The sequence below is a fragment of the Puma concolor genome, chromosome D3, assembly GCF_028749965.1.
Source record: "Puma concolor isolate L17-30 chromosome D3, mPumCon1.1.hap2, whole genome shotgun sequence".
Taxonomy (NCBI): Eukaryota; Metazoa; Chordata; class Mammalia; order Carnivora; family Felidae; genus Puma; species Puma concolor.
Window position 1 is genome coordinate 67,512,015 of NC_141678.1, and position 26,329 is coordinate 67,538,343.

A 26,329-nucleotide genomic window follows, 5' to 3' on the forward strand; every position below is an offset into this window, starting at 1 on the left:
ATCACTCCATGTCGGTCATGGACGTTCTGCAAAGACTGCTTACAGAACTGAAGGTTCCTTTCCTCCTACCATGCTGAGATAGTTTGAACTTCGTATGTTTTAACTATTGAACGAGCGAAAAAGAACTAGGCTGTTTCCAAATTCTGTAAAATTTGGAATTATCTCTGTCCCAGGAACCACACGGTTTAACAGGGGAGAAAAAAAGCAAAGAGCCGGGGAAAGGCCCTGAAGGTTTGGCACAGAAGCTGGGGTGCTCAGGTGCAAGGCCTTGGAGCCCAGGTAACTGCCTAGGAGGCCGGTGAGCAGAAGTCCAGCAGCCAGGGTCTGAGGCCTGTGAGGCTTTGCTGTGTCTCGCGTCACTCTCGCAGTTTGCTTTGGCCTTCCGAGGTGATGAAAATACCAGATAATCCAAGTAAAGGAGGCATGAGAACAGAATAACTAGTCAAAAATCAAAATGTAAGAGCTGAAGGGAGTGTTTTCTGCTTGCCACACGTTAAATTTCTTCATATAAATATATTGGCAGAAAGAATAATTCCTGGGTACATTCCATTTGTCCTTTGTTTCCTCCCTTGTATGATTATATTATTATTGATGTCATTAAAAGTGCATTCATCAGACCTGGCTGTCAGAGAGTTGCACTTATTTTGTGCCCACAAGTAGTTTTGAGGTAAATCTCTTGCTTTAGGGCATTAGCTGATCAATACAGACATCTATCGTGAGGTATTGTTTTCCCGCCTCCTGCGTGACTCCATTTTCCTAAGGCATTCTGGGGCTCTGGTCTTCCTTTCAATCAGAAGTCACTCAGGATGGGATGGGGAGACCCAGGAGAAGGTACCCCTACAAAAGAACCTTCCTTCTGCAGTCCCTGCCTTTGCAGAAGGGGCAGCTGGTCCAAGTAAAGGCCTTGAGAGAAATATGGCAACTGCTTATCACCCCCAGCCCTGTAATTTCCTTCAGTGTAGTCTCTGTTCCTTGTTGGGTTTCAGTCTGATCTCAAGTCCCAGGTTTATCTTTGAAGTTTACAGGACCAACATCCCTGAAGTCCACGGCCAGAACCTCCCTTGTATTGCCTTTAGTTACTTATAAGTAGGGAGTCTGTCTTACTAATTTCTGTGTATCGGAGACATAGCAGCGACAATACACTTACTTGTCAAATGGTCAGTGTTGCTGAACTGAATTCCTAAAATGTGAATTTCGTGGTTTCACCCCTATTAAATTATCCCTCCCTCCCCTCCTTTCCTTTCCTTTCCAACGCACTTCACCTGCTCCTCCGATTCAGCCACCACACTCTGCTGTCTGAATCCACTGTGGATTCATTCAAACATGCCAGCTCTCCTATCAATTTCATCTTCTTGGAGACATGTCTACCAGAACCTTCTTGCCAACACCACACTGCCCTGATGATCCTCTGTACCCAGTAGATCAGGAGACCCTGGGACCTCACCTCATCATCCTGGAGACTTCCTTCTGTTTCTTGAATCCCACGTAGCCCTTTGGTTTGGTTCACCCTCTCCCTTTGGTCTTCCAGCACTTTCCTGATAAAGGGTGCAATGGAAGGTAAATAGGCTTTTAAACACTTTTAGTGTTGAAAACATCTTTATTCTATCCTCTAACTTAATTGTTTGATTAATATATATACTACATTGGAAAGTATTTTTCCTCAGAAGTTTGAAGGCATTGCTCTATTTTTTTTAGAAACACTTTTTAATTTTTTTCCAAATTTTTATTGAAATTCTAGTTAGTTACTCTATTTTCCTTTAGTGTCTCACATTGCTGATGAGAAGTCTTATTACTGATCCTGTATATGGAACCTGTTTTTTTCTCCCTGGAAACTTTTATACTCCTCTCTCTGTTCCCAAGGTTCTGAAATCTCACCGTGACATGAGCTGGCAGTCGACTTGCTGTTACTATACTGCCATCAGACAAGTCCCTTAGGTACAGGCTCTGAAGTCTCACTTCAGGGTCCAAATCCACTGCTACCATTCACTAGCTTTCTGACCTCAAGCAAGCTACTCAATCTCTGTGCCTCAGTCTTCTCATCTTAAAACGGATATAAAAATAGTACCTACCGGGCGCCTGGGTGGCTCAGTCGGTTAAGTGTCTGATTTCAGCTCAAGGTCATGATCTTGCGGTTTGTGGGTTGGAGCCCCGAGTCAGAGCCCTCTGACGGCTCAGAGCCTGGAGCCTGCTTTGCATTCTGTGTCTTCTCCTCTCTCTGCCCCTCCCCTGCTCACACTTTGTCTCTTCGTCTCTCTCTCTCAAAAATAAATAAACGTTAAAAAATTTTAAAAAAAATAGTACCTACCTCATAGGGTTGTGTGAGAGTCTAAAGAGTTAGTATCTGTACAATGCTGAACCCAGTGCACACCACTTAGTAAGTACGACTGAAGCAACAGCCTATATTAATATCTCAAATGCAAAAAAACAATTTCCTAGAGTTTTCAAAGTTTCCTTGACCCTGTGCCTTAAACAGAAATGTTGGCCTTGAGAGGGGGAATGGCTGGGGGGTGGGGGGGGGGAGGGGCTAAGTTTCTGATGTAAAATGAATTTCAACAGAGTGAGGCTGATAAAGAACAAAGCAAATACAAAAAAGAAATAGGTAATTGTTACTGCTGGTAAAGCACTCCCGGACTATAGATTCTCAGCTCAGGACTGGAGGAATAACAGGTAGAGGCAAGACAGAATCTTTAAAGAAATCTGGTCACCCCCCAAGTTAGGATTCACATATGCTCCCTGAAAGGGTATTTTCATTTTTCAATTTAAAAGGGCAGAGATTCACGATGAAGGTAAGAAGAACACGAAGATGCACTGGAAATTCTGTGTTTTTATGAATGAGAAATATCTGGTGATGATGCTTTCACTGTTACTCTCTATTAATGGATAAACCAGACCAACGTGCAGGCATTTCCTAATTTTTATACCTAGGAAATCAAATAGATGTTTCCCTCAATTCTAGGAACCTGAAATGTTAACATATAAAGAGTTCACAAATTCACACTCAAAATGATGTGTTAATAGGAATGGTAATTCAAGGTAACCAAAGAGCCCCAATTAATGAGGGAAAGCTCAATTTTACATAATAGTGCCAAATAATACATTTGGAATGAAAAAAATTTTTAATCACTGTTTTGCACCACTCTCGTGAAATAACCAATTCAAAGATCATTAGCAGATGCTAAGGCCACTAGTTGAAAGGGGATAGGGAAAATGGTATTCACCTGGTGCCAAAGTATTGTACGTAGAATTCTTACTACTTGTGAAGAGATGTTTACAATGGAGCTGTCTATGGTCACGAGGTGATCCCAGTAATTAAACACCACACCACGACAAACATGTGGATCCCAATGTAATGAATATGAACACATAACAACTGTGAAATACACTAGCCCAAAATCATTACCCTGATTCTAATTAAGCTTTTAGACCTAAATTCCATCTTAGAAGACAAGGAACAGACAACCAGTTACACTCTATGATGAGGAAAATATCAGCAGAGTCCAGAATGTGGGATATTCTACAACTAGCCTCACCGTGGTCAAGGCAAGGTCCAAAGCACGGGCAAGAAGACTGGATTAGATTAGAGGAGATTTAAGGGAGATAACCAAATGTAATGCATAATTCTTGACTGGATTTTGGTTGGAAAAGCTCTAGAAGATATTTTGGGGATCACTGGAGAGATCTGAATATGGAATGAGCACTAGACATATTATGTAATGTGTTAATTCTGTTGGGTGTCATAATGATATAACTATGTAAAAAAAAAAAAAATGTCCTTATTGGGGAAAATGCATGGTAAAGCATTTAGGGATGGGGATCATGATGTAATCTACTTTGAAATAACTTGGCTGGATAGATATGAAGCAGATATGGCAAAATGTTAAATGTTGAATCAAGATGGAAGGTATATGGATACCCATTGTTTTATTCCACTTTTCTATTTGTTTGGAAATTTTATATTAAGAAGTTTAGGGTGGGGCACCTGCGTGACTGTTGGTTGGGCATCTGACTTTTGATTTTGGCTCAGGCCGTGATCTCATGGTTCATGAGATCAAGCCCCACGTTGGGCCCTGTGCTAATAGTGCAGAGACTGCTTGGGATTCTCTCTTTCTCCAAATAAATAAATAAACTTAAAAAAAAAATCAAAACAAAAATAAATTTAGGGAAATGGCCTGCAGATACAAAATCACATAAACCTGGCCTGACAGTGTTTTGGGAGGAGCAGGCGTGAAGGACTCAAAGGGCCACATTTGCGTTGAGCATCCTGGAAGGACGCTCTTTGAGTTCAGTGGAGCAATGAAGTGAGACAGTCATTCGCTCCAGAATGTAGGAGAGTTTGGGAAGAATTAATGTACTTCCCAGAGTGCCCAAGTTATTGTCAGGAATAATAACTCACTGGCAGGGTCAGACTGAATAATTCATGGTACAACTACAATGGGAATATTCAAGTTCAGTTGTTAGCTGGATTTTTTCCCCCACCTAAAATTATCTCCTTTACATGAGGTATTTCAGGGTTGTATTTTCTTTTTTTTTTTTAACCAATTCTTTAGCCCAAACGACATGAATAATTGTCCGATCCATTCAGGTATAGATGTAGAGTAACAGTTAAAATGCGGAATTGCTTCCTACAATGCTACATTGTTCTCACAATATAGTTGTCACTTAAGAAGTGAGTTGAGGGGCGCCTGGGTGGCTCAGTCGGTTACGCGTCCAAGTCTTGATTTCAGCTCAGGTCATGATCCCAGAGTCAATGGGACTGAGCCCCTCGTAGGGTTTCATGCTGAGTGTGGGGCCTGTTTGGGATTCTCTCTCTCTCTCTCTCTCTCTCTCTCTCTCCCTCTGCCCCTCTCCCCTAGTCACGTGCACTCTCTCTCTAAAATATAAATAAATAAATAAATAAATAAATAAATAAATAAATAAATAAAGTGAGTTGACTGCTCCAACTGGTCCCTCTGTTTCCCACGTGATCTCAGGGAGCTGGACTGTGCCATGTTACGCCGCCTGGAGAAGAGAATTCTGGTTGATCTCCCCAGCCGGGAGGCCAGGCAGGCCATGATCCACCACTGGCTGCCCCCTGTGAGCAGGAGCAGAGCCCTGGAGCTGCGCACAGAGCTGGAGTACGGCGTGCTGAGCCAGGTAAGCTGCCCTGGAGGGAGCATCTGCAGGCCAAGCAGCCGCCACACGAATCTTCTGGGCAGGGTCTTCTCGTGAGCTGTTTGGGGCATATTCCTTGAGTCACTTAGAAAAGACCCACGCTGCCCCAGAAATGCAATGGACCTCTTGTTCATGAGAGTAAGCTCTCTGTCCCTTGGAAACATTCAAGCAAAGAGAAACAGTGTGATGTCGTGGGAACAGCATAGGGTTTCAACTCCAAGAATCAATGGTCAACTCCTGATCCTGCCCCTTATTAGCTATGTGGCCTCAGGGAAACCACTTACTCTCTAAGCCGGTTTCTTCTTCTGAAAAATGGGTAACCGATATGCCGCAAAGGATTACTGTGCTGATGAAACAGAAAACTTTTACAAATGGAAATGGGGGTACATGTCTGCTACCCCCACTGTCACTGGTATCACTGCCTCCTGAGTGGACACTTGAACATGATGTTCTCAGATTCCTCAAAGGCAGGTATGATCTTATTTACCAGAACAAAAGCATCTACCAAGTTTGATCATGCTTGGATTTGAGCACAAGGGCCCATGAGGTTATCATGGGCAGGGTAGTCCGGCATCTTCGAGCACGCAGTGGATGGTGTTAGGAAGTTGTTAACTGCCCCGTTTCCCAGGTTACCCAGACATATAAGCAGCTTCTCTCCCTCCAGGCTTTATAGATCTGGGCATCTCTGTGTATGTTCATGGGGGACAGAAAACAGATTCCAAACAGGGGCTCCGATACCGGGTCTTGCCTATTGAATGTAATCGCCACTAGTGTTCTGCCTGCTGACCCATGGCTGGTTTGCGGCTATTTCAGGAGACTGAGGGCTACTCGGGCTCAGACATTAAGCTTGTCTGCAGAGAAGCAGCCATGCGGCCTGTGAGGAAGATCTTCAGTGCCCTTGAAAATCACCAGTCAGGTACGATTGGGATCACAGCAAAGGTGATCTGGGAGAAGAAATTGTTTTAAAAAATCCAGCTTTCACCAGCAGATGGAGCCTTGCTCCTGTTCTCGGTGGTTCTTGGCACCTGCAAACATTCTTTGGTCAAATTGCCCTCCATGTACTCAACTCGTTTCTCCTCTGGTGTTCTTTTGGATCAACTTTGCCCCAGATAATAAACTCCTTAGGGCTGGGGCTTTTATTTCTCTGGCAAACTATGATGCTGGGCTGGATCCATCTGCAGCACTATATAACTATTAAACACTACTTTGATAGTGATACATTTAAGTCATATTTTTTCTCTGGGCTGCAGGAGCCGAGTCGCACATTAAAGAATTTCTTCCCCAGCTCTCTTTAGGTTTGCCTTTTGCTGCAGTAACCATTAGGCGTGCTGCATTATGCATTGTCTTGAAAAAAGGTCTATTAGCATCTCAAGAGCACTGATCAACTTAAGGTCATACGCTGTACTGTTACTGCTGTGTCTTTATCTAGAGAGCAGCAATTTACCTGGAATCCAGCTGGATACAGTGACCACTGCCGACTTCTTAGATGTGCTAGCTCACACCAAGCCTTCAGCAAAGAATCTGACTCAGAGATACTCAGCCTGGCAAAGTGAGTTCGAGTCCGTATGAAATCACATTTATCCCGACCCGGCCACAAAGACAACCAAAGAGGCTTCCTGATTTATTAGTGTAAGCGGGAGAAGAACATAATGATTGGAATAGAAAAAGTTATCCTTGAAGACCAAATTAGTTTGAACAACTGTACTGTTTTGGAACTAGGATATAGTTTTGTCAATTTTTCATGACTGATGCCAGCAGTATGTTGGAGATTTCAATTACAGGTCTATTTGCTTTTAGTCACACAGTGGAGACTTTTCTCACAAATGGACTCTGTACAATTTCTTAGTGTTCCTTGTTTGCGAATTGGTATTTTCATTTTGAAGACAAAGATGCAGCTTGGGAAGTTGTGTTGGAACGTACAGAGCGGCTCTGAGCTGCGGAGCCAATTAGAAGCTAAGCTTGACGGACCATCTGACCAGCAGATGGGCTCAAGGGTGGTTAAGAATGGGTGCAGGAAAGGAAATGTCCAGTCTGTTTCCTCTGACAACATCCTGAATCTCCTCTGTTCTTCCTAACTCTGACCCCAACGAGTATTTTTTTTTAATGCTTATTTATTTTGAGAGAGACAGAGAGAGAGAGAGAGAGAGAATGTGCACACAAACACGGTGTGTAGGGGAGGTGCAAAGAGGGAGAGAGAGAACAAGAGAGGGAAAGAGAGAGAGAGAGAGAGAGAGAGAGAGAGGGAGAGAGAGAATCCCAAGCAGGCTCTGCGCTCAGGCCCGAGCCCAACATGGGGCTCGAGCTCACGAACCATGAGATCACGTCCCGAGCAGAAATCAAGAGTCGGACACTCAGCCGACTGAACCATCCAGATGCCCCAACCCCAACCGGTTTTTTCCGCAGCAAACCCCCTACCAGATGAGTTCCCACCCAGAGAAGCTGCTGATCCACTTCAGGATGGGAGCCTAAGGCTAATAGCAGGGGTGACTGCACACCGACACCACCAGCTACCCAGTCTGAGTGTTCTGAGTTCTGGTGCCTGATAACTAACATCTTTGGACTCATCACATTTCACGTCCCACGTACTCTGCCCTTCTCTTTCCATTGCCACAGATCCTCAGTGGACCCAAAGCTTAGGATGGGGAACCCAAGATTCTAGAGGAGTCGTCCTGAGTCTCCCCTGCTCTTGGACTTCTCCACATCTCCTTACGGGGTTGTAAACGGTTGGAAGCATCTCCCTCAGAATCTCACGGTCTGAGGCATCTACTTCCAACTCGTGATGGCTGCCACTGACATGGCGCCACCCCTCTTGCCAACCAGAACTTACCTATGGTAGTCACCTTCCTCCGTTTCCCCTCCTTGCCTCATTTTCTTCATCCCTGCAAGGCAGACTCCTCCTTTGAAGAAAAACTTCCAGGAAAAGGGACATTCGGATAGCTAAATATTCCAAAGGACTTTACCCTAATTTGAAACAAACATCAAGCATTTTGGGGGGGGGGGTACTGATTATTTTGGGCAGAATATTCTCAAATGCCTTTTACAATGTCATTTCATGGAAAATATAGTCAAACTGAAAACATACCATATATAACAAATCAAAAATAAGCAACAAGATCTATCTTAGTATATGTGAAACTTAAACTTCTTAATGATCGTGAAGGTCTTACACGATGCAACACTAGTGATACCCCAGATGTAGAAGTCTTTCAGCTAAATGGCCTCAGACTGCTGTACTGCTGAATTTCCAGCATCTGCTTTCCACGCGTCGGGTTGTCTTCCTTGTCGGGCTGTCAGCTGACATTTCTTACGGCTGTTAGTCCATTCGCTTGTGGCCACTGCCATCCTTTCTGATCTCCTAAAATCTCAACTGGTTGGGACCTCAAGTGTTGTTGCTGATTTGTCATGGTTGGGAAGTAGATAGGTTTGGGTGTGTGGACTTAAGAGTGAACAGGTAAAGGGGGCAGAGGAGACGCCCCTGTGGACAGCATGCTTTGTGACAATGTTTGGCCCCTTTTAGCTCCCTGCTCTTCCCTTACTCCATTCAGGGGAAGTGTGATTTTGCCATCCGTCGCAGGAAATACACACAACCGCCCCCCACAACAGCGGACCATGTACTTGACACACCTCTACATCCTTCCTCCGTCTCCAAGTTCATGCTTATTAATACCTCCATCGTATTCAATCCTCCTCTCCTCTTTTCCTTGGAAAGTTGGTCTGTAAATAATCATGCATGTGTGTTTTCAGGTCACGCTTTTATTTCAGTGGCTTTATCAGTTTCATATGCTATCTAACGGCTTCTTGCTTTGGAGGAAGTGAAAGGTAGCTCTTTCATCACCCCGCTCTGTCCCTACCAATACATGTCTTTCCCTACCATCACCAAATAGTAATAATTTTAGGTTAACTCAGTGATCAGTACTCCTAGGAGAACTGTATACTGTTCATGCAGGCCCAACTAGTGAATCAAAATTACATTTCCTTTTTTGTGGAGTTTTGTCTTTTGGGAATTAGTAACTGCCTTGTTTTATCGTTTGCCTCATTTTTGAAGTACTTATTTTGATTTTTTGCAACACATGCTCCTATCTGTCTGATCTTGTCAGATACCTATCAGTATTTGTTTCCAAATGGCCACATAGCAGATCAACTTTTGATTCCATCCACATATGCTCTGGTCCTAGAGTTGTACGGGGAAAAGAACCAGGGAACCATTATAGAATAAGCAGAGATGTACCTGGTCCCCTGTGGCTCACCCTGGCTCACCCTCACGCCCAGCCCACTATCCTTAAGGCCTTAACTTTCCTGGGTCCACCCTTCCAGAGATCAACTTCCATTCTTCTGGCGTGGCTGGGGTGCTCATCTGGATGCTCAGAGTGGGGAGGCTTTCCTGGGGCTCCAATCACTTTACCAGTTTCAAACTAATTCCTTGCTTCTCAACACCTCACACCTCATCTCCTCTCTACCTAGTGTCTCCAAGCCTTGGATCTTTGAGGTTCTACAGGATGACTTTTGATTGTCTTTCTTTGCACTGATTTTAGTTATCAGCAGCCCATCTATTTTCCATCCTTCAAATTACTATACCCTCTCATCCACTGGTATCTCTTCTTGTGGGCTGTCCTTGTGAGTTTATACCTTCCTTATCCCTTAACTTTCATTTTTAGTGGGGCTCTGAGATACAGAGACCGACTAAGACATACAACTAATTTATGTTTAGAGTCTCTTATTATTTAAAAAGTAGATTAGAAGTGTATCCAAGTTTATAAGGATATAGGAGCCTGGCCTGGGAGGAAAATTTAACTTAATCTGACATGTGGTATTTTCTCCCAACGCAGAAGTCACAATGCCTATAGGAACTCAGAACACAGTAACATATGGGTAAAGTAAGCTTGGTGGAAGATAACCCAACATTGCCACATCTTCCAATCTTCCTAGGAAAACCAGTGGTCATCGATCTGCATTTGAGATCCCCTGATCTTCAGATGTCAGCAACTAAGGTTAACCATCTACCTTTAGAATTCACGGCTTGTCTCCACATTTCATTCGGGTCACCATCAGAAGCCTTCCCAGATGGGCTCTACTTATCTAAAATTACTCCCTCCCTCTTCTTCATCACTTAGCCATAGATCTATTGTATTAAGTAGGTGTGTAGGTTTTATTGTGTTAGCCCCATGGTTGTGGTACTTTTTTCACTGTTACTGAATGAACAAAATGTTCTTTAAAATGAGCACTGTATCTGCTTTACAGGCTAGAAGCTGTGATTACTGTCCCAAGGCACTCAGCTCACTGCACATGACCTCTTCTACGAGAGGACTTCTACAAAATATCTTGAACTTGTCACAGCCCTTGGGACAGTTCAATATATTTTTATATGCTTCCGTTCCCCAACTAGAAGACATGCATCTTAGGAATTGGGAGCTACATTCTACTCTGTCTTCCTTTGTACTTTATCCACAGTTGGCATTTAATAATTTGGTTTCCTCAGGCACATTAACCAAAGAGAAGTTGAGATGTGTAGGACATGAAGGTAAGCACTGACAAAAGGTATTTAAAATTGTTTGATTTTAACACATAATGTAAACGATAAATGATTTCTGGTGCTCTCGTGCTTGCTCTGGTTGTCCCTTAAAGAGAGCATGCTTTGGGGTACTAGGCCTTGATGGCTGACATAACAGAAGGTCAGCAAAGGTCCTATGTGTTTATGCTTAAGAAGAGTTTTTATGACAAGTCAAAGGAAACTGATAATGCAAACATGGGTTTATGCAAGCAACTGCCAATATGAAAAAGGGATTCTGCTGTTTAAGGCAGGGTATTTCAGTGAAACAGATGAGTGCAGTTTTAAAAATTCTTTACTGTAAGTGCCCAAGGATTTCAGTTCCATGCTATGCGAACAACCACTGAGTGCAAACTAAATGAACACAACCCGTGTAAGGTGTGGTGACTTTCGGGTCTAACGCGGTACAACAATTTTTGAATGTGGGGTTAAGGGTGAGGTGATGGCACTATCCTTCCAAGGGCGTTCCTGACATCCAGGGCTACAGGTGTTTGGTGGCTCGGACAGATGTACAATGGTGGGCAGGAAGAGCTACAGTGAGACCAGCTGATTCTGGAGGCACGGAGAGAGGTAGTGGGGCAGCTGTCCGTGTCCACCACCAGACTGCTCTGCCCTCTTCCACACCCGGCATGCACCTGGCTGACAGCAGAAGCTCAGTACTCCTCCCCTGACAGTGGGTGTTCTCTACTACCCTTTCCAGTCCCCAAATGGGCCTAGAAGAGGATTATAGTAAAGCTGATGCAAACACTGTCTCTGAGGTCATATACCATGGGGTAGCTCTTTAAATGGGACAGCTGGAAAAAGAGGTCTTTTAGATACTTCAGTTATTACATCTCCTCCAAGGCAGACCACCCAGCTATGCTGGGAATGTTTACAGTAACCCAGGTCTAAAATAAGATTTTTATTTATCCTCACGAACCTCCTTATGGACAGGTCAGCCAACAAACCCTATATAATGTTTGTTAAATAAATAAAACATCAAACAAAGATTTTAATGGCCTATAGGGCCAAACTAGAATGGAAGAAGGAAGCCATTTCTCTTGGCTGGGGGCCTTATGCTCACATGGTCTTATCCATTCCTGTCATTCTGTTTGATCCCTGACCCATCAGTGATGTCTACTTCTTTGCTTTAGCTCTAGTCTGTCTCCAGAGCATCAGATCCACTATTTCCAAGTGTCTGATGGGACCTCCCCTATAGGCAATGAGTCTAAGATGAGACTTATTTTCTCCTCTCTACTCATAGCTATATGTTCCAACATTAAATTCCTATAATATTTACAGCTGGTTTGTACTGGTTCCATAACCATCTGAGTGCCTGTGTTGCAGGAGATACAATAAAGAAAGAGACCCAGTCCTGTCTGGTGGGCAGAAGGGACATGTGAGGACCAACATATAATCTAACAAGTGGTATGAGGGCAAGGAGGAGGGAATGCCTCATTCCACCTGCAGTCAGGCGGACATCAGAGAGGAGGGCCACTGGAGTCCGAACAAGGTCTTGTATGTTCTCCCTAGCTCCTCCACGAGGAAGTTGCCTCAGGGCAAAATCCTTGTCTTATACACGTGATTATTTCCTAGCACGGCACTTAGCACGTAGCAACCAGCAAACACTCGATGGTGCCTGGGTCAACGAATCACTCACCCAGGGACCCAGGTAACAGGCCGAGGTTGAATACAGCACATCCCCCAGGTACCGGGCAGCACACTCTACCTGCTGCTGAGCGGCTCTCTCTGTGCCTCTGCACGTGTGGTTTAGACGGAATAGAATGTCTCGCTCTTTTTGAATCCTCAGGAAGACTTTCCCCATTGAACCAACTGTAGAGGTGAATTCTATCAACCCTTACCAGATTACCCGGTGTGGACAGTCCTGCTACACCTGCGTCATCGTCAGCGCCGAAACCACACAGCACTCAGCATCTGTCCGATTCTACTTGATACACCGGTCAGGCATTTCACCCCCACAACAAGCCTAAGTGGTGGGTGCTGGCACTGTCTCCACTTCACAGACAAGTCTAGGTGACTTGCCCACGGACCCAGCTCGTTAACTGCTGGCTAGGCCCCCGAACCTCTGCTCCTGGCCATTCCACTCACGCCTCCGATCTGGGGCGGCAGGCCCAGCACACGTGCTTTGCACTCTAGGACGTTTAAGTACTAGGTCGGGGCATCTGCAGAAACAAGAACAGAGTGATCGCCAAACCACCGAAAGGAGAGGGAGCTGCCATTTATTTAGCTTTGCTCCCTCCCATCCAAGACCAAGCTGATTTCTAAACAAGCATCAAAGCCCGAAACTCATTAACATCAGTGTGTGCTTCAATAAGGTGAACACCACAATGATGTACAATTACATGCTAATAATTCAATGCCCAAGAGCCCTGTAAAACAATTGCAAAGGCCCAGGATTATCACAGTATGCAAATGCACTAGGAAAATCATTACCTACTTAGTCCCCTTCATTTTGGTGGGCTTAACATGAAAAGAATAATCCATGCTACAAGACGAGATTTCATTTTACAGCTGTAGTAACCAAGTACATAAAAGCTTGAATCTGTCCCAATAGCTTCTAAAAGATTTTTCCCATAGTGTCAGAGGCAAAAATAATGAAATCTTGCAAATGTACAGTTAATAGGACCCTGGTGGACACTAACTTCAAAAATGCATGGTCTATAAGACATTAAAGGCTTGATTTTAGTTTCTGCACTGTTCCTGTTAATAACAATGTCTAATTAAAACATCTGTAAAATACTGATAGTTTTAATTTTACATAAAATTTCCAAAACAACTGTTACACAGTATAATAGGTATCTGCAATGAATAGGTTATTAATGGAAATATTATTTTAAATTAAAATCAGGTTCTAAATTTAAATTAGTCATCTCTGGCTAATGAAGAGAAAAAGAAGTCACCCGTGCTGGGAATAATACAGGAGATAATCTAGTTTTCAACATCCGTTAAAGCAAATTCACTTGATCACTTGGGCTAAAGGACAATTTATTTTGCTTCTTCTGACTTGTACTCCACTTGGCACTTCTGATGAATTTCGCAGCTACGCTCAATGTTAAAACTATAGCCCGACACACTTTTTGACACATTATTTTATAATTTAAAAAATGCCATTCACTTTTATTCACAATCTGAACACTCCCCCCTCCCAATGTGCCAGTGAGGAGACAGCAGAGAACACGACTCCCTGCAGGAGAGTCCCCCTCCCAGCCCTGCCTAGCCTGATGAATATTTTAAAAGGAATGACATAAAATCTCAGCTTTCCCTTTCTCTGGGTCTCATCTTCTTTTACAAAATAAAACAAAAGGGATAAGCAAGGCTCAGTGGCTGGCTGCAATTCAATACCTTTCTTTCTAATTAATGCACAATAGAGGAGGGTTGGTCCATGTCTATCTATGCGGGCGTGGAGTTGGGGAGGGATTCATTCCAGAGTTGCTTCTGATTCACATAAAGGATCACAGTAGATGCTGCAGGATGTGGTCCACAGCATGAGGGAAGCTCTCACAAGTTAAGTAAGGAGGTGGATTAATTTTTTCTTCATCTGCTGCTCGATATTTCCCTGAAATGAAAGTAAAGCCAGTGAGCAAAGGCTACTGTTAGGAGGCCATGTTAATCACATCCCATGAGCATCTGGGCGGCCACGGACCACGCTGGCAAGTGCTAGAGAATCGGGCTCCACGTCTCCCAAAGCATCTCCTACTGAAACGTCAGACGCAATGAGGCGATTCAAAGAAATATCACATCCAACATTTTCCCAGGACTCTGGTCTTTTACAATGGACACTCAAAGGGCCTGGGTCACCTGGCGGCTAAGGTTTCCTTCAGATCTCCACAGCTGGTAAAATCATTTTCTTCCCCACTAGCTCTAAAGAAAGGAATGATGGTGGAATCAATGCTTTTCACTGGAAGCCAGGACACCACAGAGCAGAGGCCCTGTCAGCTCCTGAGGATAACTGGAAATGGCCTGTGCTCCTGCCACACAGGGACCCTGTGAGCCTGACAAATGAATGCCCAGGGGTGGGGATGGAAAGTGACAGATATGCACAGGCCTGGGCCAGGCCGGATGGTCTGCCCAGCAGGGCACCGCGGGGCAGGTACACTGCCTGTGTCTCCCCGTCCCTCCGGCTCTGGAATGCAGGACACACAACTGAACAGCCTTACATGGAGAGGAACCTTCCACACAGTGGTCACAGAGCTTTTACAAATGTCAACCAGATGATGCACGGTCCCTCTTTAAACACCCTTAATGGGTCCCAAATGCCCTTCAGGAAGAACCCAAATCCCTACTGATGCCCACCAGGCCCTTTGTCATACGGCCCCGGCATCCCTCTGACCTTAGCATGTGCTGCTTTCACAAGACTGCAGTCCTACACTGGACCTGGCTCTCTGAGGACCTTCACAGCTGCCATCCCCTCTGCTTGGAGCACTCTTCTCACCTGGCTGTCTCCCTGATGCTTCAGGTCAAACTCCATATTCCCATCCCAGTTAGACCTCCTCCTTGTTGTTCTCTCTCCGCACCCTGTTCCTTGCCTCCACAATATTTACAAGTTGAATTATACATTTATCTGTTTAATGTCTGTATCACTCCTAAGACAGAGTTCTCTGACAGCAGGGGCCATGTGTGTTACATTCCCCAGTGAGTTCATTCCCAGCACTGAGCACAGCAACCAGCACATGGTGAGCATGCCACATTTTTTTTTTTTCCTTAAAAATGAGAAGGAAGGAAGGAAGGAAATGCAGAACACTGCTTCAGCTGAGGCCCTGGAGACAAGGCCAAGTGTCCTGTAGCCACACAGGCTGCCTTGTTGCCTCCACACGTCCCCCTTCTCTTTGTTCTCTCATCCCGTTTTCTGTGATCTCTGCCAATCATCCTTCGGCACCTTCTGGGCAATTTTCCATAAATCCAGCTCCCCTAACAACAGACCCACCATTTTCTACAATTCCTGCCATTTTCTACGACTACCTCTTCAAGAGGCTTTGCCCAGCAAACACAAAGCCGAAAGATCCCTTGTTCTGCACCTCTGCACGGTGAAGACGCTTCCTGCCTTGTCTTACTGTGAATTCTTACAGAACAGAGCCAGCATCAAATGTACAGAGGTAATGAAGATCTCCCTCACTCACCTTAGTGTCCTCAAGGCACCTGTTCACAGCATGGGCCACACAGAAAATTCTGCTGCTAGTTTTTTCTCAAGCTTAAGTTCCATGAAGTATAAACTCTTGCCATGTTTCTACTTGGTCTCATCCATGAGTCAATGACCGACTACTGCTCATACCACCTACTTCCTGGATCCAGAGGCTAAGGGCAAATATGTGAAAGTCAAGTCTCTCAACCATGGAGATAAGGGCTCGCAGAATGCTTCTGCAGTCTGGCCCTGCAAGTGGGGTGTCTACAAAGTACAAATGGACACAGTGGCTTACACAGGTGTGAGAGTTCCAGCACCTCAAGTTGTGTCTGGCATACAACACGTGCTCAATAATGTGGGCCGAGGGCGTGAAGCTGGCCATGTCACTCAAGACTGCCGCATTCACTGTGGCACTCGGTGCTCTCCTGGGTGGATAAATGATGAATGGAGGGAGAATACAGGAAGCCGTTTTGATGATATTAGATAAAGACTGGCCCTGTCCTTTCTAGGTGATTGTTTTACATGCTAAACAAATCAATTTTGTGCAGGACCAGCCACAGACCTTTACTAACAAACCGCTGGGCAAACGTATCCTGAGCGTCTACCGTGTGCTACTCACTGAGAAACAAAACTGCTCAAGACTATCCACAAGAAGCCCTTCTAATCGAAGAGGTTAAAATCTTTAGGATAATTTTCAACACCGGGAGGCCTACTGGTTGTTCACATGCATGGATTTCAAGTTTATCAAGGGAGCCAGCTGTTTTGTCTGCTTTTACAACAGTGGGCTCACCTGGGATTTTTTCTGGCCAGAGATGAACAGCGCAGACAGGCCCGTTTCCCTGCACTGGACATAGCTGCTTTACTGGTTATACATTTTCAATCTGATTATGTTACGCTGCTGGCTTCTCTAAGACTAACTGGGTGCCTCTGTGATAGGCTGATCACAACCAACTGGCAGTCAGAAAAGAAGGGACAAGCTGCAGAGGCCAGCCAGGGGAAGGGGGAGCAGGGCCTATGAGACACTGGTGTGGGACGGTTTTGACACTTCGTGTAAATCCTTAATTACGTGACCTAAAGAAAGAAAATGTTCACGGGACTAATACACAAGAGCAAAAATAGTTACCTGAAGATTTCCTCAGTGACCAGAAAATAAAACAGCGAATGGCAGGAATTTGGAAATTAAGATGTAGGGAGGGATCACGAGAGTGAGGACTCTTCTGGACTTGACCTTGATACCTCCTCTGTTCTGCTTACATCAAAGGGCAGTAATGTTCCCGGGACGGTGCTGATCATTTTGACTGAGAGATGTGAATTCTGGAGTGACCGGTGTCACCCTCTGCCAGGCTCCAATGCCTCCCTCCGGAGCCCTGGCACAGCCTGTGCTCTTTGTTCACGCGGGGCCCTGCCAAATGCTTCTTGTTCCTTGGGTGCTGCAGCTAGGTTTTCTTGCTTCTATTTTTAAATTTAAAATAGCTTTTCTGTAGCCACATTTCCTTGAATAAATGTCAGTCAGGAGGAAATGTACTTTTTCTAAAAAATTTCTGAGTTGCAGCTCTTTTGTTAAATATGACACCCGGCAGATGCACCTGCATGGCTCGTCAGGGCAGGCTGAGGCCAGGACCCAGGACACTGAGCGGGACCACTGTAGTCATAATGCTGTGTCAGCCGAGTCCTCCCCGTTAAGGTCTGCTTTTCCTTAAATTTACTTTGAGGGACCACAAACAGTATTTCTAATTTTGGTACAGGAAAAATAGTTCCTAAGACGGTAAGTGAAAGATAAAAACTTTTTGTGTAATTTTTTTAAAATGCAAACATTAACACAAAGTATCAGATCCCTCGGCTCACCTGTTCCTCAGGAAACCAACTTTATCATCTTCTAGCTGACACCGATAAAAAAAAAAATTAAAAAAAGATACTTTCATAGAGCATCACCATCAGTGGTCTCTGGTCCGTTCCAATGTGGTGATTTGTATATCCAGAAAATCATATAAATGCTAACTGTCAACCAGCACGATAGTTACCTCTGGGTAAGTTGCAAAATGACCTCTCAACTCTCTCTGATCTTCTTAATTTTGTGCAGCATGGGCCCTCCCACACTGTCTTTTTCCCCTGAGACCCAGAGTCTATTTTATTTTTGCTTTGTGACAGAAAGACAATTACAGTGCCCTGTGGGCTTTCTCATTTCTGCAAAGACTGTTCTTTAAGCAAGTGTATTTTACCATCTGTTTTAGAGAAGGCTTATGTAGAGGATACATACCAGTTTTTACTAAGATACCCAGCATGCCGACATTCTGAGCCCCACCAACGTCATCCCTGCAATCCTAGAAAAGCATAAAGAAAGCATTTAGTTCACTGTCTTCAGTGAGCTCGACAACAAAACCCTACCAATTGGCTGATGGATTAGGCTGGGATGGCCAACCGTGAGCATTTTTTTCCTTAAAATACAAGAGAGGAAAAGGGGGCAATCCACATGGAACCAAGGGAAGTGTTACAGAGGTGGAAAATGTACAACAGAATACAGCAGTAATTCTAGTGACCAAACACAAACAGCACATCTATAGTTCATATTTTCTTTTCTTTTTTAAGTTTATCTTTTTTGAGAGTGAGCAAGCATGAGCGGGAAAGGGGGAGAGAGAGAGGCAGAGAGAGAATCCCAAGCAAGCTCCGCGCTGTCAGCCCAAAGCCCAACGTGGGGCTCGATCCCATAAGCTGTGAGATGATGACCTGACCTAAAATCAAGAGTCAGATGTTTAACCACCTGAGCCACACAGGCACCCCACACAGTTCATGTTTTCCACATGGACATCTGTCTCCTCTTAAAACAGATCATAGGAGAAAGCATTCTATGCATTTGGCAGCCTTGAAGGTAAATGATCCACCTGCAGATAGTGAACGGACTAGGTTCAGAAGTCAGCTTTTCTGCTGCCCAAGTAGCACACTATCCTTACTTTCCAGCTGGCCCTCCCTCACAGGTGGATTCAAGCCAAACCAGAATACTGAGATTCTCGGTTATCTCCACCCTTGGGGCTAACAGATCAGTTAGAAAAGGGAGCTTTCTTTGCAATTCTTACCCAAGGTAGAGAGGAATATGCTTGGTTGACTGAGGATAAACGTCAGGAAATAAAAATCCAAGGGCTGGAAGATATATCGAGAAAATCAATCTTGCCATCTCATGTCTTTATGGGACTTTTTACAGACAGGATTCATTCAAGACCATGCCTGAAGAAAAGTTTTTTCCTCAAAAATCATTAATATTCAACAACAGACCTTGGAAACGAATTCTAGAATGTCAAAATCTCTACTCAAGGTCTAATTTAAAACCTTCCGTTGCATCTAAACTTGCCATAGTGAAGCGGCAGAGAGAGGGGAGAGGAAGAGAAAGATGAAGGGAGGTGGGGAAAGTGGACAAGGAAAGGGAGGGAAACCCACCGCCTCTCAGGTAACAACCTGCACACCGCTGAACAACGGCCATCACATGCCCTTGCCATCTCCCATCCTGTCCCAATACCGGAAACTCCTGGGATAAAGAATTCTGACATCGCCACGTCTTCAGACACACATGTGCCTAGGAAAGTCAGCTACTGCTTTGCCAAGGGGGAAAGATGGGGCTGAAAAGATGGCTTCTCAAAGCTACGTCGAGTTTAACGACCACCCTATTCAGGTTCAGGTGAGTGAAAAAGGAAGTGGAAGAGGAAATGAGGCCCACGATACACCTGCACCATCACAAGTCAAGAAAGCAAGGGATCTATGGTTTATTTTGGAGGGAGTCCAGAGCCTGCAGTTTACCTCCAGCTGGGCCACTAATTAGCTGTGGGAATTTAAGCTTGAAGCTTCACCTCTGGGTTTCAGCGTTTCAGTCTATCAAATGAGGGGATTTGGACCAGACAACCTCATTGGTCCCTTCTAGCCCCTAAAGCGTTTATTTAAAATTGAAATCTAATCCTTGCCACTGACTTGCCATAAGCCAATGTGCTTTCTGGCTCTTTCCTCCTCATAGCACACATAGAAAATAATGTTTTCCCAGGACACTGGGCAAAACTGACAAGGTGCTCTCCGGCCGGAGGTCACTGGCTAGAGCCTACGATCATCCAGGGTCAGCTCTACCGCTCAGAGGGCTGAGGTAATCAATATCTGTAGCTATTTGTGGCACACTGATTGGGAGGTTCGTCCATAAAGCATATACTAGGAAAAAAAAATCAATAATGGTAGAATTCTTTAGGTATACGTTGTTCTCTGCGTAAGTAATATTCAAAAAAACTGAAATTTGTGTAGAGGTTTTCTTCAAAAAGACATACAAAGCATTTAATTGACTTGCATTAAATGGTCTTTTGGATCGCACACATCTCACCACACTGTGAACAATGTCAGAAATGATCAAAATTTCAATTCTTTAGAAGAGCATCACTATGCATCTACGGACAAGCCTGTTTATAGGTAGGTACCACTTACTACCAGCTGGTATCAGCAGTAACGGAGTCTGTGTGGCTTTCAAAGCAGTGCTTTGGAGTTGGGTCTTCCCAGCATGATGGGTGAGCTCAGGGCATTTCCTGGCCTTTGCTACTTACGTCTCCTATCATCACGGCCTCCTCAGGTTCACAGCCAGTGCCCCGCAATGCTTCCAAAAAGAACGTTTTCTCTGGTTTTCCCACTACTGTGGCTTTGGTGTCTGTGGCATACTCTAAAGCCGTCACGAACGGTCCAGGCCCCAGGGCCAGGCCATCTTTCCTCTTGTAATACCTGGCCTTGTGGATTGCGATCAGAGGTGCCCCATCCAGGAGTAACCTGGGGAGACAGAGAAAATGGAAATTGGCTAAAAGCAAGGCTTTTATGACTGGAAAAGAATGTCAGACTCACAAAGTGGTTTTATTCACACTCACAGAAACAAATAGTTTCTTATTAACTTTTAATGACTTGCTGTCTTCTAATGAATTCGCTGAGAACTGCTGGGAATTACACTCAGATACGCACAAGAAAGGTGATAGATTATTAAATTTGGGATTGCTTCAACCTTTTACCTTTAGTGGTTTCAGACACTTTACCCAAATCACCAGGGAGAGAATGAAGAGAAGTAAAGCTAAATAAGACACTCGAGGGAAGAAGCTTAACTTAATGAGACAAGTTGTTTCAACCTTCCCTAACGGTAAGCAGGAGGCTCTTGAGCCTTTTACAATCTGACACAACTGTTGCCGCGCTGACACATTCTGGAAGTATCTGGATTCCTCTTTACTCCAGAATGTAAGTTTCCTTCTAATTCAGAAATTTAGAAGAGCACTTTACAAGGACTTTCTGCTTGTACCTTTACCTCTTCGTTGTACCTCTGACTGCTTGGGACATTACTTTGCAAATGAGGCCATCTTCCCTGAAAAACACACCAAGTGCCGAGTCCCTTCCTTTGTCCTGATTTAGGACAAATGCTCTCAGGCCAACGAAAAGGGCAGAAAGAGTTTTCCCAGTCTTTTGAGAACCAAACTCTACATAGAGCTAAGGAGCCTCATTAGTGACTCAGGCAAAACATAATCCAAGAAACCGCACCAGCTTCTTCGTACTTCCCTCCCAACCCCCTTCCCCAGACACCCGTCACCGATCCCGACAGTGCAGCCTGCAGTCAGGGACACAGCAGAGACTGTCACGCACACAGTCTCATCTAATGGGATGCGGGGCAAGATCTATTTCTTCAACTGCTTTTAACCAATGTAATAAATGATCTCACTGGCTTAATTTACTTTAAGCCATCTCCTTAGTTAAAATATTTAGTATGTCCATCGAGGAGGAATTCATCACGTCTTACCCTTCACAATTATGAGTAATTAAGCGCTCAACTATGAAACTGCTAAATTATTCTTGTCAGTGGGCACAGAAATGCCTTCCTGTGGGAGATGCAGAATTCAGACATTTATGATTAAATATTTTATTAAGTAAAACCAATACTGGACTATTACAGGGCTTTACTGTTAGTTACTATGAATTGTTCACAGCATAGGATAGATCCTCCAAATGTATTTGCTAAGTATTAATACAAATTTACTTCTTAAAGCTGATCTTGAAATCCAATGGTTAGGAAACCTGATAAAGCCACTATGTTGGCCTTAAAGAAACACTGCTGATAGTGAGATAATAACGGGTAATTTATCTATCCCCTCCTCTTGTCATCCCACCCCCAATCCCATTTATTTGCTACTCTACCACGGAACTGGAATTCTTTATGCAACAGACCTCAAAATTGCTTTCCACTGATATAGCTAAACTAAAAACTCATTTGATTTAGCTTTGTTAATATTTTATTATATATTAACTGGGGATAAGACTTATCAGCTTGATTGATGTGTGTACTTAATTCCCAGGCAGTACTTTAGTGCCTTCCCTGGAAGGGCTGAAACTGTGGGTTCATCCACATCTCTCTAAATGGGAACTGGTTCTTCACCAGGCTGGAGAAGACAGGCATCTCGCAAGGAAGTGGTGCCTGCTTTTAGCGTCCTTCTCTGCACAACATGAGCTTTACTGAATCTCTGAAGAGCCCAGGTATATTCAGGATGGCCTGAAAGGTAAATGTTTTCTAGGACACAGATAAAAAGATATTTATAGTTAAACATTAAAAAAAAATATCAAAAATAGACACCCCAATACTTGTACACTTTCTAGACAGGGGAACAAATGGTTGGTTGCCTTTGTAACCACCAGGAATGCATCAGCAATAAATCTGAGAATTTTCTGTCTATATCTAACTGTAAAATTATTGAGGTTCAAGAAACAAGGGAAAAAAGGCACAAGGAAGGCCGGATTTAAAAATCTCTGGCTGGGTCAGAGTGGCTAAAACGAACAACTCAGGAGATATAGATGCTGGAGAGGATGTGGAGAAACAGGAGCCCTCTTGCACTGTTGGTGGGAATGCAAACTGGTGCAGCCGCTCTGGAAGACAGTGTGGAGGTTCCTCAAAAAATTAAAAATAGATCTACCTTATGACCCAGCAATGGCACTGCTAGGAATTGACCCAAGGGATACAGGAGTGCTGATGCACAGGGGCACTTGTACCCCAATGTTTATAGCAGCACTTTCAACAATAGCCAAATTATGGAAAGAGCCTAAATGTCCATCAACTGATGAATGGATAAAGAAATTGTGGTTTATATACACAATGGAGTACTACTTGGCAATGAGAAAGAATGAAATCTGGCCATTTGTAGCAACGTGGATGGAACTGGAGGGTATTATGCTAAGTGAAATGAGTCAGGCAGAGAAAGGCAGATACCATATGTTTTCACTCATATGTGGATCCTGAGAAACTTAACAGAAATCCACGGGGGAGGAGAAAGGGGGAAAAAAAGTTACAGAGAGGGAAGGAGGCAAACCATAAGAGACTCTTAAATACTGAGAACAAACTGAGGGTTGATGGGGGGTGGGGGAGAGGGGAAGGTGGGTGATGGGCATTGAGGAGGGCACCTGTTGGGATGAGCACTGGGTGTTATATGGAAACCAATTTGACAATAAATTATATTTAATATAAAAAAATAAAAATCTCTGGCTGTTGGGGCACCTGGGTGGCTCAGTCAGTTAAGTGTCCAACTTTGGCTCAGGTCATGATCTCACGGTTCATGGGTTCAAGCCCCGCGTCGGGCTCTGTCCTGACAGCTCAGAGCCTGGAGCCCGCTTCAGATTCTGTGTCTCCTTCTCCCTCTCTGCCTCTCCCCTGCTCATGTTCTGTCTCTGCATCTCTCTCTCTGAAATAAATAAACATTAAAAAAAAAAAATCTCGGGGCGCCTGGGTGGCGCAGTCGGTTAAGCGTCCGACTTCAGCCAGGTCACGATCTCGCGGTCCGTGAGTTCGAGCCCCGCGTCGGGCTCTGGGCTGATGGCTCAGAGCCTGGAGCCTGTTTCCGATTCTGTGTCTCCCTCTCTCTCTGCCCCTCCCCCGTTCATGCTCTGTCTCTCTCTGTCCCAAAAAAAATAAATGTTGAAAAAAAAAAAAAATCTCTGGCTGTAGGGGCGCCTGAGTGGCTCAGTCGGTTAAGCATCCTACTCTTGATTTCAGCTCAGGTCATGGTCTTGAGGTTCATGCGTTCGAGCCCCACACCGGGCTCTGCACTACAGTGCGGAGTCTGCTTAGGATTCATTTTCTCCCTCTCTCTCTCCTCACCCCCTGCCACTCCCCCACCTACATGTGCTCTCTCACACCCTCTCTTTCTCTCTCTCAAAATAAATAAACTTAAAGAAAAAAAAAAAGGAAAGATGGGATCATATCCCTTCCACATGCAGAATCCCTCAACCAACTCTCACTTCAAACAGTATAAAACCCAAAGTCCTCACTACAGCCTAAGTCCCTGCCTTGTCTGACCCCCTGTCTACTTCTCCAGTCGTAAGTCACCTTCCCTATCCATGGTTGTGTACCAGACACAATCATCTTTTCTCACTTAAAAGAAAATGTCACTCTGTTGTGTTTCAACCCATACACCCAGTGTTGCCTCCTCCTGAAACAGTTCCCCATACTTTCACAAAGCTATCTTCTGCTCACTCATCAGGTCTCAGCTTCAACGTCCACACAACAAGGAAACATTTCCAACCTCCATATGTAAAGTGGACTTCCTCCTTGCCTCCAATCTCTTCCCTCATCACCCTTTGTCCCCTGTATCACTTCCTGTATAAACTATAGTTTATAGTCCTTACTCAACTGTGACTAGTCTGTCTTCCTCACTAGAATATAATTTCCACCATGCCCATCAGTTTTACTCATCATGGTATCTCTTACTTCCAAGACGCAAACAAAAAAAAGCCCCGGCACCTCTCACTAAATGGCTACTGAATAAATTCATGGATGAAGCCCTGTACGTCTGAGCGTCTTGATTTAATATGCGGAATAATGCCCACCATCTTGGGGAACAGAGATGATATATGCAAACCTTTTCAGAGTATCTGTCTGACAGTAATGGCAATTATTTTTCTTCATAAATACAGGAAGTGTGGTATCTATGCTATTTACAATAGGTAACAGCAAATCACGTCATGTTTGTGGGCCTCAGTTTCTTCTCAAATGAAGAGGCTGAAGTAGATCGGGGGGCTTTTCAATCTTGGCACTACTGACCTCTTGGACTGGAAAATGCTGTTGTCAGGCTGTCAGATACCCTGTAGGACATTTAGTGGCATCCCTGGCCTCTGCCTACTTGGTACCAGCAGCACTGCTCATCCCCAGTTGTGACAACCAAAAATGTCTCCAAACATTGCCAAATGTCCTCTGGGAAGCAAAAATGTCTCTGGTTGAAAACCACTAGATTAGACGATCACCAAAGTACTGACACCCCTGACTGACCCGTGAAACACAAACTACCAAAAGCTCAAATTAAAACAATAGTAAATCGTGAAATATATCAAAGGAAAAGCTCATTAACAATTAACAGAAACCTTCAGAATAGCAGGTTACCTATCATCACCACTTCTGTTTAGTACCGCAGTTGGGGTCCCAGACGGAATAAAGCAAAAAAAAAAGAAATAAAAACATAAAGATTGGTAGGGGAGAAGGAATACTCTCATTATCTGCAGGTGCCACAATTGACTATGTAGAAAATCCAATCCAAAAGACTCTCCAAATAACTTATTTTCTTAGTAAGTAAATATAAGATCAGTAAATGCAAGGTTAACATACAAAAAGTCAATTATACCTCTGTATATTAGCAACACCACTTAAAAATGAAATTTAATAAAATGCCATTTATAACACCCTCAAAAAACAAGAAATAAAAGGATTAATTTGACAAAACATCTAAGGCCCATCCTGTAAAAACACTGCTGAAAAAGCACAAAAATAAAACCTAAGTGGAGATAGATTCCATTGTCATAGACTGTAAGAGACATCATTGTTCAGATATCATTGTAAATTCTACCCCAATTCATAGATTAAATAGAATCCAATCACACTCCCAGTAGGCTTTTTTTGTGTGTGGAAACTGACAAGCTAGTTCCAAACTTTATATGGAAATTCAAAAGATGTAGAATGGCCAAGACAATTTTAAAAAAGGTTAAAGTTGGGGAATGAACACTACTGGATATTAAGACTCATTAGAAAGCCAGAGTATTGAGACAGTATGGAACAACACAAGTGTAGATAAAGAATCTACAAACAGAGCTGTACATCTATAGTCACTGAATTTATGTCAAAAGCACCAAAAGCACCACTGCAACTGGATATCCGTATGGAGAAAAGTGAATTTTTACCTCACATAATTCACAAAAATTAATTAAAATAGACCCCAGATGTATTCGTTAAAGGTAGAATAACAAAGCTGGTAGAAAAAAAACTCGGGAAAATATCTTCATGACTGTGGGGTAGGCAAAGATTTCTTAAGCAGAATAGAAGAAAATATGGACAAATTGGACTCCATCAAAATTAAGAACTTCATGTCCTCATATGATTAGAATTCTCATACTACTAACGGAGGCAAACCACGACAGGGATAAGATAGCTGCAGTACATATGTCCAACCAAAGACCTGTATAAAGAGCTCCTATAAATCAGTAAGAAAAATACA

At 43.9% G+C, this 26,329-nt stretch overlaps 2 protein-coding genes across 10 annotated transcripts in view; one reads left to right on the forward strand and one right to left on the reverse strand.

Moving 5' to 3' along the window:
• Positions 1-6,947, forward strand: part of KATNAL2 (katanin catalytic subunit A1 like 2) — a 68,333-nt gene extending 61,386 nt beyond the window's left edge. For both annotated transcript variants that reach the window (XM_025931209.2, XM_086682901.1), the window contains 3 exons: positions 4,971-5,133; positions 5,965-6,067; positions 6,581-6,947. In XM_025931209.2, the coding sequence (XP_025786994.2) occupies positions 4,971-5,133; positions 5,965-6,067; positions 6,581-6,720 (406 nt within the window). In that variant the 3' untranslated portion in view covers positions 6,721-6,947. The remainder of the gene's footprint in view (positions 1-4,970; positions 5,134-5,964; positions 6,068-6,580) is intronic.
• Positions 6,948-13,194: 6,247 nt separating this feature from the next.
• The window catches only part of HDHD2 (haloacid dehalogenase like hydrolase domain containing 2), a 37,383-nt gene continuing 24,248 nt past the window's right edge, over positions 13,195-26,329 (reverse strand). For all 8 annotated transcript variants that reach the window (XM_025931323.2, XM_025931324.2, XM_086682904.1 and 5 more), the window contains exons 5-7: positions 20,381-20,597; positions 18,073-18,136; positions 13,195-14,252 (exon numbers count right to left, since the gene is read on the reverse strand). In XM_025931323.2, the coding sequence (XP_025787108.2) occupies positions 14,149-14,252; positions 18,073-18,136; positions 20,381-20,597 (385 nt within the window). In that variant the 3' untranslated portion in view covers positions 13,195-14,148. The remainder of the gene's footprint in view (positions 14,253-18,072; positions 18,137-20,380; positions 20,598-26,329) is intronic.